At 43.8% G+C, this 23128-nt stretch overlaps 1 protein-coding gene across 1 annotated transcript in view; it reads left to right on the top strand.

The window, feature by feature from the left end:
- Positions 1 to 2992: 2992 nt before the first annotated feature.
- cacng2a (calcium channel, voltage-dependent, gamma subunit 2a) overlaps positions 2993 to 23128 on the top strand; it is a gene marked incomplete at both ends in the record, with an annotated part of 58523 nt that continues 38387 nt past the window's right edge. The window contains one exon of the mRNA XM_079232818.1: positions 2993 to 3218. Within this exon, the coding sequence (XP_079088944.1) occupies positions 2993 to 3218 (226 nt within the window). The remainder of the gene's footprint in view (positions 3219 to 23128) is intronic.

Below are 23128 nucleotides of genomic sequence, written 5' to 3'. Positions count from 1 at the left end.
AAAAAGCCGCTGAGGCCTTTGGGGACGTTTCAGACGTCTATGACGAAGACCTTGAACGTCTCACGTGGTTTATGTACGGTTCAAACTACCCAACATCTCATTTAACAAGAATACAAGAGTGTGAGAAATACAGGGTGTGATTACAATCAATGCAGGCAAGTTTCCACACAACATTGTGTAAATTGAAAAATGTAAAATTGTGTTTAAACTCAGATTAAAGTTAAACCCGGACGTGTCAAACTTTGCTCACGCGTCACCCTCTTTAAGTTTAAACGTCCAAGTGAAGGAACAAGATGCCACAACAAAGTGTATTGTTAAATGTTAAATTGTATGCAATGTTATGAAAACATATATGTTCATATGTTGCATGGTTCTGATTCTGATGACAATATATTGAATCAAGCACGAGAGATCAAAGACATTTAGCAAAAAAAATCTTTAATTTTCGTTTGATTAGTTGTGATGAAGACGTTTGAACAGCAGGGGGCGACAAACTCCACATGGGAATAAAAGCTGGAGCTGGAGGGAGCTGTCCTTTCAGCACCACACACACTCTCTCACACACACACACACACACACACGCCGATACACACACTGTGCGAATACTGCACACTAATTACATAGAAGTCGGTCATTTAAAAAAAAAAAAGATGAATTAAATGTGAGTGGATGAACTCAAACCCTTAACAAAATCAGACTCTTCCTCGCTGCTGATGATCCTTTATGGAGAATCTTCATCTTCTCAGAGGATGACACCATATCTGCCTTCATGGCTGTGAGCTGCAGCGCGAGCATCGCAGTTATTAATGACAGGAGCGATAGTGAAAAAGAGAAGAAAGAAAGACAGAAAGCGAGATAAGTGAAGCCGGAAGTCGGACATTTAGTGAGATTACTTCAGGGAAGACATGTGTGTGTGAGAGAGAGAGAGAGAGAGAGACAGAGACAGAGAGAGAGAGAGACAGAGAGAGAGAGAGAGAGCTGCAACAATTGGATCGGACAATAATAAATAAGCCATAAATGCATACATCTCAGCCTGTATGTACAAATACAATCCAGTAAACCTCCATTTACCATCCAGAGAGAGAGAGAGAGAGAGAGAGAGAGAGAGAGAGAGAGAGAGAGAGAGAGAGAGAGAGAGAGAGAGTCCACCGTCGCTACACCCCCTCTTTCCGCCCCCTCCACTCACTGGAACGGAATTAAAAAATCTTTAATATCTTTCCAGCAACGAGCCTCCATCGCTGCAGCGCGCACACACACACACACTACACACACATACACACACACACGCACACACACACACATACACACACACACATACATATATATTGACTGTAAGCCTTGCAAAAAACACACGCACACACACAAGAAGAAGAACTAGCCTGCAGAATTAAGAGCATCTTCCTCACATTGACATTACTCATCATCCGACACAGGAGGGGGAGTACTGGACGCACGGCGCGCGCGCATCGTGACAGCAGCAGCTCTGTCTGTGTGGATCTGTGCAGCTCGCGCTCCCGGTTGTGTAATATCTTCTTCTCTTCTTCTCCCTCCTGCACGCGGCCAGAACCTGCATCCGCGAGGAGAGACAGGAGAAGAAGAGGAGGAGGAGGAGGAGGAGGAGGAGGAAGGGAAGAAGAGAAAAGGGGGGATTGCAACATTCATCAGTATTAATGTGTCTTCCTGTTACATGGCGCAAGGGCTGTACAAGCGGGACCGTCCTGGGTGTGATACTGCCTCGGTGAATTTGGATATCCCAGCGGCGGCAGCGTCCTCCTCCATCGCGCACACCGACTCCTCGTCCTCCCGCTGCCGGCTCTATGTGGAGTGATGGTCGGCTTGCCTTGCTGGATGCTCCCCGCTCTCTCCGGATCGTCGACGACCGAACCTCCTCTGACCGCAGACCCCCATTTTCGGCGGAAACCGTCCCAGAGCTATAGGGCTACATATGGAAACTGGGGATCAAAATTTTAGGAAAAAGGAAAATCTACGCGGTTAAGTTCTTTTTTTTTTTTTTTTTTTTTTTTTTTAGGTTTTTATCGGTTTCTATCTGTTTTGTGTGTGTGTCTGTTTTTTTTATTTGTTTTTTTTAAAGCCTTTGCTAATTAATTAATTAATTCGTTGAGCCTTTGATTTCCTCATTCCACCGTTGTGAGAAGCCAGCGGGATATTTTTTCTTTTCACCCAACAATAGGTCGAGAATTCGTCTGTTTCCTCTCGCAGGGACTCGAACCCGTCCATTTGTTTCATCACTTTACTTCTCCACTAATATGTTAGATTTCCCCACTTTATTACCTCCTCGCTTCTTTCCCCTTTGACCAACAAAACACATTAGAATAATAACATTTTGTAATATTCTTCTGGCGTTTAGTTGTACCTCTGAATTGTAAATGTGATACTCAGACTAAAATAACTGTAACTCACTGTAACAGACATATTGAACTGTTGTACTGTCCGCCTGCCATTACCATCTCTGTGCTCCATTGGAGCTCATGTTAATTCAGCTGTAACCTTTACAAGTCAGGAAACAGGCTTTTTATTCCTCTTCTTTCGCAGGCCTGTGGAGAATAAACCTCCGTTTGGTTTATCTCACCTCCATTTTTAGGCCGTGCCACTATAGGCTTTAGGACATAATTAGTCCTTTATAGCTGCGTGTTATTATCCACACATCTGCAGCTGCAGGCCTGCTGAGGTGCTGCCATCCTCTGCATACCTGATTTATCTTTTGTATAAAAGTTAGAACAAACAGAGAGGAAGACCTCACTGAGTCTTCCTCTCTTCCCCCCCCCCCCCCCAAAAAAAAACCCTCCATCCTCAGTTTTTCTCTTGTTTTGGTCCTCACCCAAACGCAACCATAAGGTTCCTACCGCACCCTCCTCCTCCTTCTTCCCTCTCCTTCCACTCGAGTATATCCCGTTTTTTCGGTTTGGTTTGGTCCCGCAAATTTTCAAATATTTACTTCCTGTACATCAAGAGGAAAGGGGGTCCCCCTTTCATGGAATGCGGAAACATGGGTCTGTTCGACCGCGGAGTCCAGATGCTGCTGACCACGGTGGGAGCCTTCGCGGCCTTCAGCCTCATGACCATCGCGGTCGGCACGGACTACTGGCTGTACTCCCGCGGCACCTGCAGGAGCAAGTCCATGAGCGAGAACGAGACCAGCAAGAAGAACGAGGAGGTGATGACCCACTCGGGCCTCTGGAGGACGTGCTGCCTAGAAGGTAAGGACACGGCTCCCTGCTGCTCGCCAACCCAGAACTCTCCCAACAGGGTTTCCCTGGTGGAGTTCAAAGTGCACGGGCCGCGACGCACGGGTTTGACGTAGGATGTTCTGAGCTTGTTCCTCTCGTGTGAGGACGTGCCTCTGTTTGCCAACGTGAAGTGCACATTGGTGTTTAAAGGCCTGAACGGAGAGGGGGGCTCCTATAAGTACGGTTTCTGTTCTGGGACGTCCCTCAAGGAGAAATCTGCAGGAGAAATCTGAAGGGGTCGCCGGTAAAAGGCCCGAAATGAAGGCAAAATACTAATTCTGTTACAAAAAATGGTGTTACTTGCTCTAAAGTTTATTCCTTTTTTCATTTTTTTCTTTGTAAAATACAAGAGAAACAACTTTTTGGTTGGCACATGCAACCTGTGACGAGTTGAAAAGTCTGCAAGGTCGAAACTTTCCACTTAAATCCATACAAATGCAATTATTTTCGGGTGTGCATCTCTAGCAGGAAGGGTGGGACCCTCCCTCAAATGCATGTCCCCGCTGCAATTCTTCTTCCATCTCTGCATGCTCCTGTGGAAGACGGGATAGTTCGTCTTCTTCAAGTCTCTAAGAAACAATTAGACAAAATGACACTTGCAACCTGTGACAAGGGCTGCGTTAATGTATTCCTTTGCAGCGCTCACGAGGTGAGAGAAAAGGTGGTTTAGATCCACACTGATACAAATATTTTAGGGTTTTCAGCTCCAGCGCGTTTTGAGACACCTTTTAATGGGTCGCAAGACAAATCTGAGGCTTGATTATTTAACTAATTGAGCAGAAAAATCATAATTCTGCTCCCACAATTTACCTTGATGCATTTTTTCTCTACTTTTTACATCTTTTTCAGTGAAATACTGCATAGCATGACTTATTATTCCTTTCATGAATCCCCTTTTTGGTTAAAATGACGCAGGCTGGGAGACACTGCAGGTCAAAAGACAAAAAAGAAACTTGGACATGGACCTTTAAGACTAAAACTCTCCACCTGAATCCAGACTGATATAGTTCTGTCAGCGCGCTGAGCTCCTGCAGGGTGAAGCGGCTTTCTGGTTGCAGCCTGAAGCTGTTGCATAAAAGCCTCCCACACCACTCTGGAACAGTTTCTCTAGTCAGACGTTAGAAATAATGAAACAATAACGTGTTCAGGAGCTCTGCGTGATGCATTAGCAAACCGAATGAGGGGCGCTGCAGGACCACGCTGAAGAGGATGTGACAGCTTCCACAGGGTCGACGATAGCGGGGCTCTGGTCACGTGACCTCTGACCTTAGATGTCAAACGGTTACAAATCTGCTCATCTTCTTAGCCGTGAGATCCTGAAAAGCCTTCGCGCTCCTCTGGCTCTGCGTGCCTTCTGCTCCGCGCGTAATAACCGGTTTGAAGTCCAATTTAAAGCGGCTGTATTCGGTGTTTTTACAATGATAATGTGTAAAATGACCATGTGCACACACTGTGAAACGGCTCCCACGGAGCGTAGTGAGCCTCCGCTCATTGTTCGCCTCTTTGGCCCACAGCTTGACTCCTCTGGTTCACTCTCACCGCTCTCATCGTGACGGTTATTTTGGGCTCTTGAGCTTCTTGAAAAGCCTCTGCACCACTTTACCTGCTCAGCAGCAAACAGCAGACAGACAGTGAACGCAGCGTCGCTGTGAAGGGACAGACGTTTCCATCGGGAGGAGGTGGAGACCAAAGCTGAGCTAAAAGAGAGAGAGCGTATGATAGCCGTGAGCTAACCGGACACACACTCACATGCATATCAAATACTGTACAACATACTCCAATAGTCCTGCATTCAACATGTATTATCAACTAAATGTACTTAAAGTATCAAAAGTATTTGTGCTGCAGTAAAATATCCCCTGTGACTGGTATGTTATCATATATGACATTATCAGATGATCATGCATTAGTGGTATGTTGCTGTCGCTGCTCCAGGTGGAACTAGTTTGAACTAGTTGTGGCTCTCAACCTAGGGGTCGGGCCCCTCCAAAGGGTCGCCGGATAAATCTGAGGGGTCGTGAGATGATTAATGGGAGAGAGAGAAGAAGAAGAAACTAAGTTATGCTTGAAAAATGTTGTGAAATATTCAAGAATTTGACTTTGGGACTCAAATTGTTATTTGAATGAGAGGAGAAAATGTCTCGTTGGTGAAACTGCTAACAACACATTTGAAACAAGACAAGACATGAACTTAAAATGTATTTAAAAGCTTATTATACGCTTAATATACAAGATAACTCTAGTGCAGCAAAAAGTACAATATCTAGTAGAAAGTGGTAGAAATACTTTATTGTACTGAGAGGTAACGGTAGGAGAACAAGTGTTCCTGCCAAAAAAAAGTTTTTGTTTATTAAAGTGAAACTCAAATATCAAAGTGGCATCGTTATAAAAATAAAAATAAAGTTTAATTAGCATTCACCTTCTGATGGTTTACACCTCGGCTGTTTCTGAGAAGCTCAGGTGTCGACAGCGGCTCAGATCCAGATGTGTTTGTAGGTCTTTGAAGGTGTCACAGAGTGTTTATTACCTGGATATATATATATATATATATATATATATATATATATATATATGTATATATATATATATATATATATATATGTATATATTACCTGGATGCAGCGCTGTTAACTGCTCCCATACAGGCCGATCACAGCTGGAGTGTAATTGTTACAATGGCTGGCCTTTTTATTTAATTGGCAAAAGCGAACGCCGCGGAGTCAAGATGGGATCAGAGCCGCAACGAAGAAGCCTCTCCCTTTGTGTCCCAGATCAAAATGGCAGGAAATAAACCCAGATTTGTCATTTGTGATTCATGAACGGATCCCCGGACCAGAGGAGGCCGAGGGAGTAGGAGGAGGGAGGGGCGGGGGGGGGGCAGTGCGTTTACTTACTGGGGTCAAATTCATTTAAATTCTGATTCAAATTATTTCCTGCTTCAGGAAATTGGGTCTTAAGAAGCGAGTGCATTTAATTAGAGGTAGTTTAAACCCCCAAAACATCATCGGGGGTTGAGCGACAGAACAGCGCAGAGCGGATGCAGCTGCACGGAGATAAGCAGCCTGCATGCAGTCAGGAGTGAGTGAAGTTTAGCATTTCAGATGCTAATTAGGCTTCAGAGATGACGAGCGTTCAAACGGAGACCGTGCGGCCTGCCGGTCTGCAGCCGGCGTCCGGATCGCAGGCTGTGTGCTCGGCCCACACATGCGGCTCGCTGAGTGCACACAGGTGGGCGAGCGGCTTGTGTTTGTGTAACCGGCTTCATGCCGGAGAGGAGAACCTGTGAACAAGCAGAATGGGAATACCCACACTGGGCGCCTCATCACCTCCACCTCGGCCTCGCTCGGAGAAAACACAATCATCTCTCTCTCTCTCTCTCCGGGAGAGGATTGTGTAGCTGGACCAAGGCATGCAATTTGTTTTTTTTGCAAAGTGTGTGATTGTGTGTGCATGTTTGAATGGGTCTGCATCTGCTCGGTGTGTCGTCCCCCCTCAGCTCGCTGCAGTGATGCAGAGCTATGTTATGTTAAGAACAGCAGAGGTGACCCCGTTAAACCTCAGAAACGTATAAATGTATGAATATGTGCTGCTTTTCTCCGTTTTCTGTCTATTTAAACGCATGTATTTGTGTTTTGGACTGTTGGTCGGACCAAGAAAAGGCATTTGAAGATGTAGACTCTGGGAAATAGTATAATCATATCTGTTAGTTGAATAAAATGTCAATAATTCAGGGTTCATATACGGTCATGGGAAACCTGGAAAAGTCATGGAATTTTAAAATGGTTATTTCCAGGCCTGGAAAAGTCCTTGAAGAAAATAAAAAGCCACGTAAATGTGTTATATTCATGTGTTCATGTCGTTCATTTACGCTGAATTAGAAATAGTTAATTTGCTTTTAAAAGAAAGTGTGTCATTTGTGTCATTTAAGGTTTACTGTATGCTTTGTGTTCTCGTTGTTAGTTTAAATACTACATTTACTCACTTTTTACTGTTTACACCCAGATTTCACAACATGTTTGGTCATGGAAATTTGGTTTGAAGTCATGGAAAAGCATTGGTCAAAATCTGTATGAACCCTGATAATCAAAATAATAGTTAATTGCATCTTTAGATTTAGAGAGAGAGGCTCTTTCCTACCAAAGTTTGAATGCAATTTATTTGCTCTGTGTTGGTTTTTGGGATGTTTTCAGCAGTTTGATTTGTATTAACTTCCAAACGGCAACATCTCTCTGGCTTTTCCAGTTTCCAGTTCGTGGTTAAACATTGTGTAATAGTGATGTAATCGCTACCCAAAAGTTTGGAGGAGATAGACGTCAAACCTGAGTATGTTAGCACGTCATTAATTAGCGTTAGCACTGTGCTAAGCTAGCTACGGAAGTCTGCTTTTGCTTCTCAATGATTGTAACGGAGTATAAAGACATACGGAGCCGTGTTGCTCCTTCATTTCAATGTCTTACGTGTCGATTGCCAGGAGGTTGTGTGTTTTTCTTTAGTCTTAGTTTAACCCGTTTTCATCCTGGATGATACATCCTTCAAACACATATTGTTCTCTCTGAAATTGTTTGAAAATATTCACTCGACAGCGCATGTGAGCTTGTTACCTTTCTTTAAAAAGTGAATTTGAGTTCCCTCTGGCTAACAGCTATGTATGTGCAGGGCTTTTATTGTGAAAGGTAAGAATGCAAGGAGTGGAAATGGTGGAAAGGAGCCGTCTTGATTTGGTTCGGACTCACGTGTTGTTTTAAATATGTCCATTACACGCGTTGTGATTGGTTGACGCCTTTATTTAAGGTGTGAAAGCTCCGAAAAATCATCAAAAATATATCGCCTGTGAATTAATCACGCCCCCGATGAGTAAAGGCCTTTAGCCTGGTGATTTAATTTGAGTTATAGCCATTTTACATACACTGAAGTGTTCTTCAGCCAACAGAGATTATGTAGAAAAATGCGCTTTCCTTTATTAATATACATTTTTTCGCTAAAATGGCTACCACTCTTGAGTGCGGCCTCCCACAGCTGCTGTCGATCACCGCAGATCACAGTTCACACATCCTGCCTCATGATTCCATGTAGCACCTCGTGGGAGTATCAATGTAGTGTACGTTCATGCATTTGAAAAAACACACACACACGTGGGAGTATGCTCTCTGTGTGTGTGTGTGTGTGTGCTTTTGTGTACTTGTACACATGGTGTGTGTGTGTGTGCAGCAGGATGAGAGGCAAGCCTGAGATAAAAGCAGATAGCAGAGCAGCAGAGAAGAGCGGGATTAGTCTCATAGTCCAATCAGATGAGGATTACCCAGCTGGAGCATGCCCACCCGGGCTAATGCCCCGGCCTTAAAGTGGCATTACATTGTATTATGACACGCCATCCAGCCGCCTGGGCCGGATCACGGTTAGAGTTAGACTGAGAGTGGATGGAAAGTGTGTTCCCGGGCCTCGCAGCCACTTGTTGGAGGAACCGAGCCTCCGTCACGCCGGTGCCACGACTCCATTCCTGCTGGTGTGAAGCGACTCCATTGCAGCGCTCTGTCACTCTGCCCCGCAGCGGACGATGGATGGGATTCATTTTGCCCTCCGCTGAGGCTGCAGACGGTCACTGACGAACACGAGCGTTTTATTGGTCTCCGCCTCGCCCTCTCTATTGCCCACTAAAGCCAAATTACAGGCCAGACGTTACTGGATTAGGCCGCGCCCGGAGACAGTCTGAGAACAGCGCAGAAACAGCGCAGGCCTTCGGTTGCATCGCCGCTGAGCTCTCGTTTGTTATAATTCTTGGGTTACAGCAGACTCTGGCGCCCGGGTATCAGTGTGGAGTTCATTGATTGGGTTTAGAGTGCAGCCTCAGGTCTGTTTAGGTTTTGGTACCAGTGCTGCTGTGTCGTGGCCCTGTAAACAAATACGGTTAGGTTACATCAGCGGGGATGTGTTTATGAGTTAGTCTTAGTTATGTTGTGTTGTTGATCGCCGGTGTCGATGTTCTTCTCCAACTCACCTTTTAAATCAGATAAAATAAGTAATATATTTATAGTCCCGCAGTGGGGAAATTGCAGGATTACAGCAGCCGTGCACACAAGAGACACAAGATAAATCAAATATAAATAAACAGTAAAACAGTCAAGAAGAATACAGTAGCAATATTAAATATACAGACGGAATAAAAAAAGTGTATAAAAGTACTTAAATGTGCACCAGATGAAAGTAATTCATTCTACTGTGAGCTCAGCTTGTTGTGCAGCCGGACAGCAGCGGGAAGGAAGGACTTTCGGTCCCTCGGAAGTTGAAACTAACATGTGACATGACAGCTGATGGACCAAATAGTTTAGGACTACAACAACTCATGAGATTTTATTCGGGTCGCAGAATTTCCCCCGTAATCTTTTGTTCAACATTTATTTCTGCAGTACGACTTTGACAGGCGAGACCCGGCATGTTTGTTTTCTTCTGATCATTTTTGGTCGTCTTCTAACTATTGAATCTAATATGAAAGGCTGGCGTTCTGTTTGTTTAGCTGACGAGAGGAGAAACTCAGGAGCCCGCTACCTCGGTCCAAATGGATTTTGGTCTCTTTTTTTAATGTGTAAATGTTTTCAATAACAAATGCATAAAAGAAAAAAAAAGATGTGATTCATCAAAGAAATATGCTTCTAAATGGCTGCTTTATCTATTCAAGATGATATGAGGGGATGTGGGATGTTAGGGCCGTTCCTTCACTCATAAATTCGCTCTTCTTATGATTTATGGATGAGCCATATTGTGAGTTATGTCTCAATGGTTTGTTATTTTTAATAAGTGAGTTCCCGGAAAATGTATTACTATTACGGTTGTTACGGATGATGATCCAAATCCTTTAAAAAAAACATCATCATCGCTTTATTTCCTCCAGATCTATCTCTTATGAAATAAGTGTCTTAAATCATTCTTAATAAAAGAGGAATTGCTCTACAAAAGAAATTCTTTAAATAAAAAAAAAAACATAATTGTGAAAACATTATATTTGTGAGTCCCTTAAACGTGTTTTCTACCTCCCTAACGGGACAAAGTGGTCGTAAACTATTTAAATTCCCCTCCCTGAGTCCCGATAATGCAGCGATGTGTTTGTTCCCGTACTTAGAGGTTTAAGGGACTTCACGGCCAGTTATTTCATATTTAGTGTGGGAGAGGAGAGTCACTCGCTTCACCCGAATCCACGCATGTGAGTACAAAAATTCACGACAATCCACCCCATAGTTTTCCTGTTGGAATTCTGTAAAAAAAAAAAAACGTAATTTGAAAAAGGAAATTGGATCATGTGACTTTTCTGTTCTGGAACTAGCTAAATACATAAGTCACAACATTTTTAACACACAAATACTCAACTTAAATGAAACATTATAAACAGCATTGTGTTGCGTAACCAGACCCTCACAACGCCACAAGGAATCACACAAATGTAATTTTACAGCCCGACTGAACACACTGGATCTGACCCCTTCAAATTAAAATAAAAAAAAACCTTATTCTTAATTATATGAAACTTGAGAGGACGACGGGGGTTTAAAGTACACGCTTGTGTATTAATAGTGGCGTCTAGGTGACAGAGTCTCAGAGACGGACAGCAGACGCTGTGACGGTAATCGGTTCGCTGTATGATGAACGGCTCACGTGGTCGATGGTGGAGTGGCTGTAAACTTCGGTTGCACTCTCCCATAAATGCTGTCGCCCGCTCGTCGTGGAGACCCCCGGCTCCCCTCGCGGCCTAGAGATAAAGAGCCACGGCAATAAATTAGAAGAATAGAAAGAATTTCAAAATAAAAGCATTAAAACGACGGCGACGAGCGTCGAGGACGAGCAGCTTTTCAGTTACTACATAATAATTATCCCCTCTGACCTCCCCGACACATCGTCATCATCGCAGCCGGCAGGACTGTCTGTGTGTGTGTGTGTGTGTGTGTGTGTGTGTGTGTGTGATTCACGCGTGTTATTTTTAGCTGCAGTTGGTCCTGTTGGGTGGGGTCTATCTTTATCCCACATGACCAGAGAACAAATCAATCGCAAACGCACCCAGGGCGAGTCTCTGTGGACGCGTCCTGTGTGGCACCGCGGCTCACCAGACCGTGATCGGGCCGCTCGGCCTGTTGGCGTTGCCGGCGTGCACGAGCGTGCACGAGCGTGCACGAGCATTTCCAACGGCGCCACCGCTCCCGTAACGCGCCGTCCTCACATTTGAAAACAGGATATTTCTATGGAAATACAGTTATTCACTTTCCCGCCGAGGGCTTAGATGCAATGATCGATTCCAGCAGCCACTTAGCTTAGCTTAGCATAAAGACTGGAAACAGGTGTAAACAGCTAGCCGCATCCCTAAATCTCACTAATTAATACAATGTGTCTTCTTTGTTTCACAAACTGAACAGGAGCGTTAACTTCCTGGAGTCTCCACTGGTTGCCTGGCGATCAACATAATGCACCTGCTGTGGGTTTGAAAAGTACAAAGTTAGTTGTTGTTTTTTATGTAAATTTGTAATACAAGAATGAAATGTTATTATTGGCTGAAATCTTAAAGATTAGGCTTTGTTATAGGTATATATTTATATAAAGAGAGAGAGATGAAACAATTAGTGGATCAACAGAATATTAAGTCGTAGCTATTTTGATGATTGACTGAAATCTTAAATAAGTTGTCAAGCAAAAATGCCAAATATTCTCAGATTTCAGCCACTCCTTATTATTATTATTATAATTATTATTATTATCAGTTTTCATTCATGTTTTTTTTGTTGAGTTTACAGACAATCAATGATCAATGATGAAAAACCAGCAGAACTAAACCACATTCAAGTTGACCGTGCTCAGAGGTCAAAGGTCAAGAGCCCCAGCATCAGTACATCCAGCGTTGTGTTTCTCTCTGCTGCCGTTCATCAAAACAAATGTTTGTCCCCTTAAACATGTACAGTTTCCACGTTAAAGCGGCTTGAATAACCCCTCGATGCTCAGTGAGATTGCACTCTGATTACATAGAATTGATCCTCTTACAATGGAAGTGTAATTACCAGCAGACCAATCTCTGGTTGCATCGCAGCTCCTCTTGGTCCCGCTCCGCCGCCCGTATCCTTAAGCTGTGGAAACATCCCGGAGAGACCCTGTAGTAAATGATAATTAACTGCAGATACAATCCATTCATTTTAAGGAGGTGCGATTCATTCTTTCTTTCTTTTCTGCCATTGCACGGAGAAAGTACGACAATCGGCCTTTTGATTAATCGGCGTGTCCGCGGCGCGCTTCATTTGCAATCTATTACGGCGTGTTTGCTCGGTGTCAGAACGCAGCCCAAACACACTGCATCACCTCGGGCAGAGCAGCCGCCTGCTGGGGACGATGCTAATGCTAATAACGATAATAATAAACATAATAACAGGAACGACGATGTAATGTGCGATGGATTTATCAAACCTGGGGGACTTTTACTCTGACTTCTTCTGCAGATTTGATTGGAAATATTTCTAATTTTAGACGGTATATTCTAATAGTAAACGGTAAAGAACATTGTTTCGGTAAAGACACGTCGAGTTTTATTAAATTTTGATAAGCTGATAACTGGTGGCTCATTTTAATCATCTTTTAAGGCACTTTTTTCTGTTTTGTAAACTTCGGTGCTTGTAAACCAGCACTTTGAAGGCAACTTTCATTACTTTGTGACATTTTATGGTTAAAACAATAATAATTGGCATATTAAATATTAGTTGTAGCAAACTCAGTGAAGTAATCTACATTTTTGTCTTTTTGATTATACATGAGGATCACAGTTGAGTGTATCTAGCATCAGATGAATGCTTTTAAGGGATTTTGCATTCATTGTGATATTAATGTAGAGATGAATTTAAATAGACTTGAAGCGGAACAATAGAAAATTAATCTGAATCTATTTGGGTTAGTCTTCACAGCATTTTTAAGCCAAAACTTTAAACATTCACTAGTTCCAGCTCCTTAAATGTGATTTTTTTTCATCCATGATAGTGAACTGAAGGTCTTTGGGGTTTTGGACTTCTGGTGAGTCAAAATCGCTGAAGACGTCACATTGAGCTCCAGGAAATTTACATTTTCTGACCTTCTAGAGATCGAAGGATGAATCAGTTTATTGAGTTAATATCTGGTACATTAATAAGCAGTGAAAATAATCAAAACCTCAAATGGTTTAAATGACTAGATGAGTAGACGTGTGATTTGGGAGAAGAGACTTTACTTTGACGTGCTAAACAGTTTCCTTATGAACCAACAAGCTGAAGAGACAGAGACGTTCCCACCTCTTAGCACCCAGTGGGAGAGCTGCTGTCAGGCCTGGGCCGAGGAAGAGGAGGGCCGAAGGTTCCTGTAGCTGAGGCGTGGGGGTCACCGTCGGGGTCGTGGTGGGAGTGGAGGGCCGAGCCTGACAGATGGAGACGAGAGCGCTGTGAGCGAGGAGATATCGTGATGTTAAACAGCCGCTGAGAGGAGGAAGGTGAGGTCCAGATGGCTCACAGGTGTGTGTGTGTGTGTGTGTGGGTGTGTGTGTGTGTGTGTGTGTGTGTCTGTGTGCATTTAAAGTGTAGACTCCAGGCTTTTCAGTGTGTCAAAGAAAGCCAGACAGCGTTGTAACTTCAGATCTGACGGATTGATTATGTGTGTTTTTGGGGACAGATTGTGTTTCTCTTCTCCTCACCTCCATATAAAGCCTTTTATCATCCAAAGAATCATAATTGTATTATTTTCTTAATTATGAATTGATCTGTGGATAATTTTCTTCAATAGATGCTTGTTTTCGAATATGAAAATTAACATTTTCTTGAATAATTATTAGTTGCATTGACTAATTATTTAAAAAATAAAAGATCTTAGCAGCATATAAACAGTTGTCATACAGCCATCATTTTGCATCTCATCATTTTGTTTAGTTTTTTCTTTTCAGATCAGTTGAAACTGATTTTTACTAATATTTATGTTTCCTCATCATCCATGTAAAACGTTGTTGCTTCTGGCTGCAAGAGAACTTTCATCACCAGCGTTTGAGATACTGTGACTAACAGAAAGTAAAGAGATAAATGTGGAGAAATGTAACTTAGTTGTTGATTATGTTCGAGTGTGACTGAGCGGCTCCGTGAAGCTGTTCTGAGCATAACGTGATGCTTTAAGCTAAATGATAGCATGTCGTAGTAAATGTTAGCATAGCAACATGCTGAAACTAGCATAAAGCTGGGGCGGGTGGAAATGTCCTTTTGCAAGTATTTGGTCATAAAAGTACCATAAAAGTCAGGTTACAAGCCGCTCCTACCTCTGGTGGGTGTCCCCGCTGTAGCAAGCTAGCAGCAGCACTAGCTTGCACAGCTGCTAGCCTGCGCTGCTGCTGCTACTGCCCGCGTCCCCTCTGCCAGAGTCGGGTGTCGAGCCTGGTCCCGCAACCTTCGGTGGTTGTCAGGGAGCTAGCGGAGCGCTAGCAGGAGCGCTAGCTGCCTATAGCGGGGAGCTAACGGGACACTGACCGGAGGTAGTAGCGGTATTGGACGAATTAAAATTTTTACCTGACAATTGCGCTGCAGCAAAATACAGAGGATCATCCTCTGTGGACCATGAATGTCTCATCAAATGTTCATGTCAATCGGTCCAATAGTTGGGCAGATACACTTAACAATAAATGGTCTTTGCCGTTCAAATCATATTTCTTTGTCAATGCATTATTACTTTTTATTCAACTTTCACCTGTATATTAGTAGGATGCCTTTACAAAAAACACTTTCCGGACTGATTTTGCTCAGATAAAAGATGAAAATAAAGACGGTTTTGAAAGTCCATTGACGTCCACGACCAGAGCGGGAACCTTCTCCTTCCTGTCCGCGGCTTCCTGTCCGTCTGAGCGGACGTCACGGCCGCCTGTCGGCGCGCCGCCGCTCAGATGGTCGTGTTTACGGCCCTCCAGAGTGAGTGTTCGCTGCAGTCGACAGGGCTGGCAGACCCCACTGTCACAGCAAATGGCGCTGTTGGGACAACAAACAGTTGTAATGAGACTGCATCCGTCAATGGAGGCCGCTTCAAACCCAAAACAGCAGAGTGTGCGAGGGAGAGTAAAAGGTTGTGGCGTTCATTGACTAGTCCATAAGAGCAGATGGACATTTCGCCGAAGTTTATTTCGGTGTACGATTTTTGAACTGCGCCACCAAACAAGAAGAAAACATTTCACATTTTAGCAAGTGTTGAATGTGACCCAACTTTAATTCCGTCACTCACACGTCGAGCTGGAAGCAGCTTGATGGAGCGAGCCGGGCGCTTCACCTGAAGGATGATGATTTAATGGGCTCCCTACAGGAAGTGATGTAAACCCGGTGTCTGGGAACGGCTGACACTCCATTATTCACGTCTGCGGAGGTGCGTTCTGTGACTCTTAGACAAAGCAGCCGCCAAAACTGCTGACGATGCTGCTGCTGATTTTCTTCTTCTTTTCTTTTTTTCTTGGCGGGGTGAAAAGACAACGCCGCCTTAATCTGCAGATCAGAGCGAATCAGGGAATTCGTCAAAATGAAGTCGCCGCTGTTATTATCGACGCTTCCGGATGTAGGCGAGGTGTTGCTAAGTCCACTGAGGAGGAGGAGGAGGAGGAGGAGGATGATGTAATTTCCAGGCGAGCATGCTGCCTCTCTCCTCCCCCTCTCTTCTGTGCGTGTGCGTGTGCGTGTGCGTGTGCATGTGTGTGTGCTCACCTTCATCGTCTCCATGTTTCTGAGAGCAGTAAGGAACAGGATGAATTTTTAATGAGGAGCAGCGTGGCTCCCCTTTTGCTCCCTCAGATCGCTTTCCAGGACAGGGAGTCTCTCATGATCACAGCAGCATGCACACACACACACACACACACACACACACACACACACACACACACACACACACACACACACACACATGCACACACACTTTCACCTGCAGATGTCATGCAGATGTAAACTGTGTTTTTCTTTCCTCTCAGTCGCGTGACACACTCACACTTTGCGTGTGTGTGTGTGTGTGTGTGTGTGTGTGTGTGTGTGTGTGTGTGTGTGTGTGTGTGTGTGTGTGTGTGTGTGTGTGTGTTTCTAATGTGTCATGCCATGACAGCGGCGACGCTGCGCCGTTGCTGCATGAACAAGTTGCGAGGATGAATCTTTTATTTTCCCACAGCGCTCTCTCTCTCTCTCTCTCTCTCTCTCTCTCCGCGTCGCTCGGCCACGGAGTCGCAACACAAACTGCTGTTGACGGCTGCGAGTGTGTGAGGTAAACTGGATATAAATCACTCCGTCCAACACGTCCGCATTGATCACGGAACTGAATCCGATCATCTTTGCTCTTCAATGGCGCCAGTTTGAGTTAAGACCATAAAATGTTGTTAATAAGCAAAACAGTCACATGGTCTGTGAAACCATAGAGGTCAGTGGCCCTTTGCGTCGGAGATCCACGCTCTTGGTTCGCGTCCGCTTTTATCATATCAAATACACATTACCTGTGTCCTTTCAAAATAAACTTGAAGCTGGGTTTAGGCAACCATTTGGTTAGGTTTAGGAAACGGCTGTGGTCGATGTTGACTTCACGTGAATCAGAAAATCATGTGACAAAAATTAAAAAACGTGACAAAATAAGTCAACGTTTACTTTTAGCTTCACACACGGGACAGGAACATCCTGACCACCAGGGGGCGACTCCTCTGGTTGTATAGAAGTCTATGCTTCATGTGTTAAAGCTGCATTCTCTCTCCTGACCACCAGGGGGCGACTCCTCTGGTTGTATAGAAGTCTATGCTTCATGTGTTAAAGCTGCATTCTCTCTCCTGACCACCAGGGGGCGACTCCTCTGGTTGTATAGAAGTATATGCTTCATGTGTTAAAGCTGCATTCTCTCTCCTGACCACCAGGGGGTGACTCCTCTGGTTGTATAGAAGTCTATGCTTCATGTGTTAAAGCTGCATTCTCTCTCCTGACCACCAGGGGGCGACTCCTCTGGTTGTATAGAAGTCTATATAAATGACTCTACTTCTTTCTTGATGTATTCCCTCAGTAAACATTGTAAACATGGGTTTATGTCTCAATCTCTAGTTTCAAGTCTTCTTCAATACAGCATGATGTTCATTTAGTAAATTATGGTCATTTAGAACCAAACAGACCATAAAGCAGGGGACGCTTTAGGGGCGGGGCTTACTGTGATTGACAGGTCCACAAAAAACTACTCATACAGATGTTGAAGGAGAAAACGTTCCTACACAATACATAAACTGATAAAACATTTGATGCTGTTGTTGCTGAACCCGTAACATACGACCTCTACAACATGGTTGCCGTGGTCGCCTTTACAGTGTTTGATGAACATTATGGGATGTTGGAAGGGGGCAATTCATTATTTCCCGGGCCCAGTGTTCTGAAACAGCAGTGCAGTCTGAAAAAACGTCCCACTGGACCGAAATCCGAACAAAGGATTTCAACGGCCAACACACATCTCGACAGGTGGAGGTCGATCGAGTTTCCGTCTGAATTTTTTTTCTGTGTGAAAGTCAACAAAAAAAAAGAACCCACAAAACCACTCTTTTATACATTCCCGTGCTTATTTTTATTTTAGCCACGCCGCTATCCTGGAGGTGGCTCAACTAAATGGAATGCGGCCATTATTAACGACATCAATTACACCTGTGCCCTTCCTGGCCGTGACACGAATACACGCAGGTAAAGAGGATTTAAACTCATCCACCCTCCCAATCCTCACGTTTTTTACTTGACTCAATACATTGTGTGTGTGTGTGTGTGTGTGTGTGTGTGTCTTCTCGCTTCCATCACACCGTGCAGGTTTTGATGAAACACTGGCCGTTTCACGGATCCTTTGAATAGATTTCTCAGCCCAAACAGTAGACAATAAAAGAATAATTGCTCTTCATCTCGCGGGCTGCGAATGCATGAATCGGCGGTCGTGTAAAAACAAAGCCGAGGAGCTAACGGCGACCTCGTTCATCGAGAAGATCCTCTTCATCTCGCGCGCCTCTGATTCTCCCGCCGCAGCGCACAAGTATTCGTTTCGCCGCCGCCGACGTGCGAACGCCCTTGAAAAGGTCACTTGACAAAATGGACATTTGCGGATCACATGTTTCCATTTCTCTCATTAACTCCACGGAGTCGCAGACGAGCTCGGGAACGGGGGGAAGATGTAGGTCACGCTCTTCTCCAGCCGTCAGTCAGGAGCTCGTCGTACGCGGGACACGCGCTCGTCGCCGCTAACCACGCGGAGCTTAATTAAAACCATCACCCGATAGAATTAAGTGCCAATCCCCGGCGACTTCTCGTCTCATCTCGCCTTCCCTTCTATTTGTTTTATTTATTTATTTTTTTGGGGGGGAAAGGCCGTGATATTAAATTTCCTCGGCAGCTTTTCGTGGGGGATTTAACTGGAGGGAGCGACGCGGGGGGGAAAGGATGGGAAGGGGAATGAAAAGAGGCAGTGAAGAATCGGCTGGGAAGGAAAGTGTGTTCGAGACGACGCTGGTCTAATATGAGAGGTGGAGGGGGAGAGACACACACACACACACACACACACACACACACAGCATTTACATGGATGTAATGAAACAGGGAAACGGATGAATACATGCTTCCATCCATCTAGCCGTCTCCCTTTGCTTCGCCTTCCCCTTAAACTCCCTCTCCTCCTCCCAGCATGCCGCTGCAGCAGGGCGAGAGATGACATGTGGACACTCAGTGAATTGCCAATCGCCACCGAGAGAGAGAGAGAGAGAGAGAGAGGTAGAGAGGGAGGGAGAGAGGGAGGGAGGAGAGAGAGAGACTGAGGGGAGGTGGTTTGACGCATCCAGACTGCAACCATTGGCTTTTTTTTTTTTCCTACATTAAAGATTAGAAAAAAAAAGAACTGCAGAGAAGCACTACACTGAATACTGGATGTGTCTCCCCCTCCTCCACGTCTCTCCCTCCTCACCCCTCAGCTTCTCTGACCCTCTCACGCTACCTCGCCCTCTCCCTCCCTCGTTCACACATACTTTCAGCTCAGGAAGAGAAATCAATAGCCACAAATTAATCATTGTGCTTTGGGCAGTCCAGAGGAAGAGGAGGGGAGCGTTTAGAGAGCTACACAAAAGGTATTAAGAGCCATTTCTCCAGACGTTAAGAATTTAAGGATTGTGGAACCGCGTGCACACAAGAACCCAGACTGTGAGGAACCGCCTGCAGTGTTCTGTGACGGCGTCTTTACCGAATATGAATTATAAACTTTTTGAGTCTATACGTTGAGTTTTGTATTTTTTTTTTATGAATGATCTCTATGTCTATCTTCCTTTATTGTAAAGCACTTTGTTCTGCAGTTCTTGTATGAAAGGTGCTTTACAATGAAGTTTATTTTATTAAAACATTTTATATTATATATATATGTATATTGTAATTATTATTATCACTGCTTCGGGTGCAATCATTCGTGACACCTCTGGTCACACGATGATAAATGATGGAAGATATTAAACCCCGTCTCTGTTTTCTGGGGGCAAAAAAGTACAAAACCCGATTTTTTTTTAAATGTTCTGCACCTCCCGCCTGCAGGACAAATTATTTGTATGTGAAAACATACATGGCAGTAAATGATTCTGATTTTAAATTCTCAATTTAAAATAAATTGCTATCCGTGGAATGAAAATAACAATATTTAGTAGTAATATAAGTGCAGCAAATGGAAATATGCAAGTAAAGTACGACCCTCAAAATGAAAAGAAGAAGAAGTCAACGAGCCGACGAAAGAGAGCAGGAATGAGTCAGCATGTTTACTTCCGGGTCGCTCGTCTCTAAGTCAGTGTGCGCTTAGAAGCGTGAATGAAGAGATTTTAACGTTTCTGTTCTACGGTGTAAAATTCATCACTAAATAATTGAATTTAGAAGCGTTTATGCGTCTTAAAGAAAAGCGTCTAAATGAGACGACTGAGCGTCGCCACTAGAGCGCCAAAGTCCTCCTCATAGCAGAACATCAGCTTTTTCCCTCTGCTGATTGTATTCACGCTGCAAAGAAGTAAAAAAAATACAAAAAAAATACAAAAAATTATGCAAAAAAAATATACAACAAAAAATGACAAACAATGTACAAAAAATAAAAAAATTATACTTTTTTTTATTTTACAAAAGAATGTAAAGAAAATGTCGAAAGAAATGAAAAAATATATATACAAAAATATTGACGAAACAAAACATACAAATATCATAAACATTTCATTGTCACAGAGATTATTTTCCTCCTCTTGAAGATACGTGCTGGTATGAACTGGGAGTACTGGTTCAGACACACAGAGGACATTTGAGATGATATTATTTAGGAGTGAGGTCTTTTTCATGCTCAGCAGTCACTATTCATTTAGGTTTTCCTCTTCTTTTTATGCATGGCATATAGCATTTATTTTATTTAAAAATTACGGTTGACACTTCTCAAAATGTAAGTGGATAACTTTAGTATTTTAGTGTCCAGATATATTACGTTATATATATATATATATATAACCTGGGCATGAAGCCTCACAGTGCTGGAGAGTGAGAGAACTCCCTGTCACTGGCGGAGAAGGGAAAGGTGACTTTGACGACGTGAGCGTTCATTTTCTTTCCAATTCCTCGGCTTTTAGAACTCAAATCCGCTTTCGGATTGAAGTCGACGGAGCAGCACGTCGATGACATCAGACCCTTTTGGCTCGGAGCTCGAGGGGTTCACGATCACACGTATTGATCCGCCTGTCCGGAGCACTAAGACTCATGTGAGTTGGTAAACTGAGTAATGTTTCCACTCGAGAGACATCCAATAGTACCCGAGATTCGTAATGTGGACATGAGATATTGTGTTTACGGTAAACCGGTATTAGTCACTCTCAGGCGGACTCATATTCATCACTGCGTCCACCTCGCTTCACCTTTATGGGAAACTGCTGCTGCCTCTCTTGTGCTCAGACTTTGTTATCTCTCCTCTAACGCTTATCTACTAAACTGCCCGAGAGTTGCCGAGGTCGGCAGTTTTCAGGAACAAGAGGGAAATTAAATTGAGGGAAACCTTTGTTCAAAGAATTATTTCACAAGAACGTATACGAGGCGCGGAGGAGATTCATGTCTCTTATATAAGTAAGTTTGGCGTCATACTGGTCGCTTTGTCTAAATGATTATCGTTTGTCGACTATTATGTTGCCGTTGCCTTGAAGGTTGGTGGAAAGATTATGGTGTTGCTAAACTGGGAAACAAGTTAAATATTTTTTTTTCTTCATTTGCATCATGAGGAACTATTAAAAGAAAATGCATTTCAAGAAGTCATACGTTTTTAATTATTAGCATTTTAAGATTTGTATTTGTAATTCAATTCAGTTAAAATATATTATTTAAGAAACATGAAGAAATTATTAGCTTTTTTGCATTTTAAGCAGGTATAGTTACAGATGAAAGGAACAGTGGGAAAAAAAGATTAAATAAATATAAAATAGAAATTATGATTCGAATTATCCTTTTTTTAAATCGGAAAATTGAGAGCGAGCAGAGAAGTGGAAATAGTTACCGTAAAAGTCGGGTTTACAAGCCGCTTCTACCTCCGGTGGGTGTCCCCAAGGTCGCAAGCTAGCAGCAGCGCAAGCTAGCAGCAGCACAAGCTATCAGCAGCACAAGCTATCAGCAGCGCAAGCTAGCACTGCTGCTAGCTTGCGCTGCTGCTAGCTTGCATTGCTGCTGCTAGCTTGCATTGCTGCTGCTACTGCCCGCGTCTTCTCTGCCTGAGTCGGGTGTCGAGCCGGGGCTGGTCCTGCTACCTTCGGTGGTTGTTGGAGAGCTAGCAGGAGCGCTAGCTGGCTACAGCGGGAAGCTAACTGGGACACTGACCGAAGGTAGTAGCGGCTTGTAACCCGACTTTTACGGTAGTTAAAACTACAACCATCCATTTTTAGTGTTGAATATCATACAGTTTAAACTCTCTCTCTCTCTCGCTCCACTCAAAACAACGTTCATGCCCGAGGAAAAGGCCTCTGACTCTCATGCTGTAGACGTACAGGCAGCGGGGTGGTGGGAGTGATTACAGTGTTTCTACCAGATGCTTTGCAGAGGAGACAAAAAAAACAGAAGGAGACAAAAGCGTTGCACAAAAGGAGAGGAAAGCGAGGGTGTTAAGATTAATAGCATATGCTGGGAGGAGGAGAGGGATGTGAGGGGCCGGTCGAAAGCAAAGGGACACAAGGAAAACCATCCAGGCTTCCGTAGGAGCTCCGCGTCATGAAACCAGACTGAGCAGAGGAGTCACTGAGTAACTCTGTGTTGTGAAACATGAACAAAACCTTTTGGAAGAGCACTGAATTATTAAACGCATATCACTAGATTGTTTAGCTATAACCACAAGCTGACCTTCATCTCTGTGGCCCTTTAGTAAAGTAGTAGAACCGCAGTGCAAATGATGTCACGCTAGCTCGTTGGGACGGGAGCTAAAAGCGCTAAAAGCGTTCGCGAGGGGGAGAAACTGGCATGGCCACATTCACAGGAGCCGTTGACCTCTGACCTCAAGATACATGAATGAAAATGGATTGTATGGTTACATACATGTTCACTTTCTAATAATCACATGCAGTTTTTTAATGCAGTATAAATTGATTTTTTCTTTCCACCGCTATCTAGAATCTAGAGATCTAGCAGTATTTCTACATGCTGGCAACCCGAAACACAGTGGAGTATCATAACCTAATCTGAGACTCTTGTGGATCCAATGAGCCTAATTGTATTAATGCGTGTTGATGTTAGTTAGTTGATTAGTTTTATTAAACTTGACATCACTGTATAAAATGTCCTGTTGGGACCTCGAGGATAATCACAGCCTCATGAAACTAGTGTGGAAGGTAGGAACCCCAAAGTCACTGCAACAGCCTT

Source organism: Taurulus bubalis (assembly GCF_910589615.1).
Source record: "Taurulus bubalis genome assembly, chromosome: 17".
Taxonomy (NCBI): domain Eukaryota; kingdom Metazoa; phylum Chordata; class Actinopteri; order Perciformes; family Cottidae; genus Taurulus; species Taurulus bubalis.
This window is presented reverse-complemented; position numbering and strand designations above follow the sequence as displayed.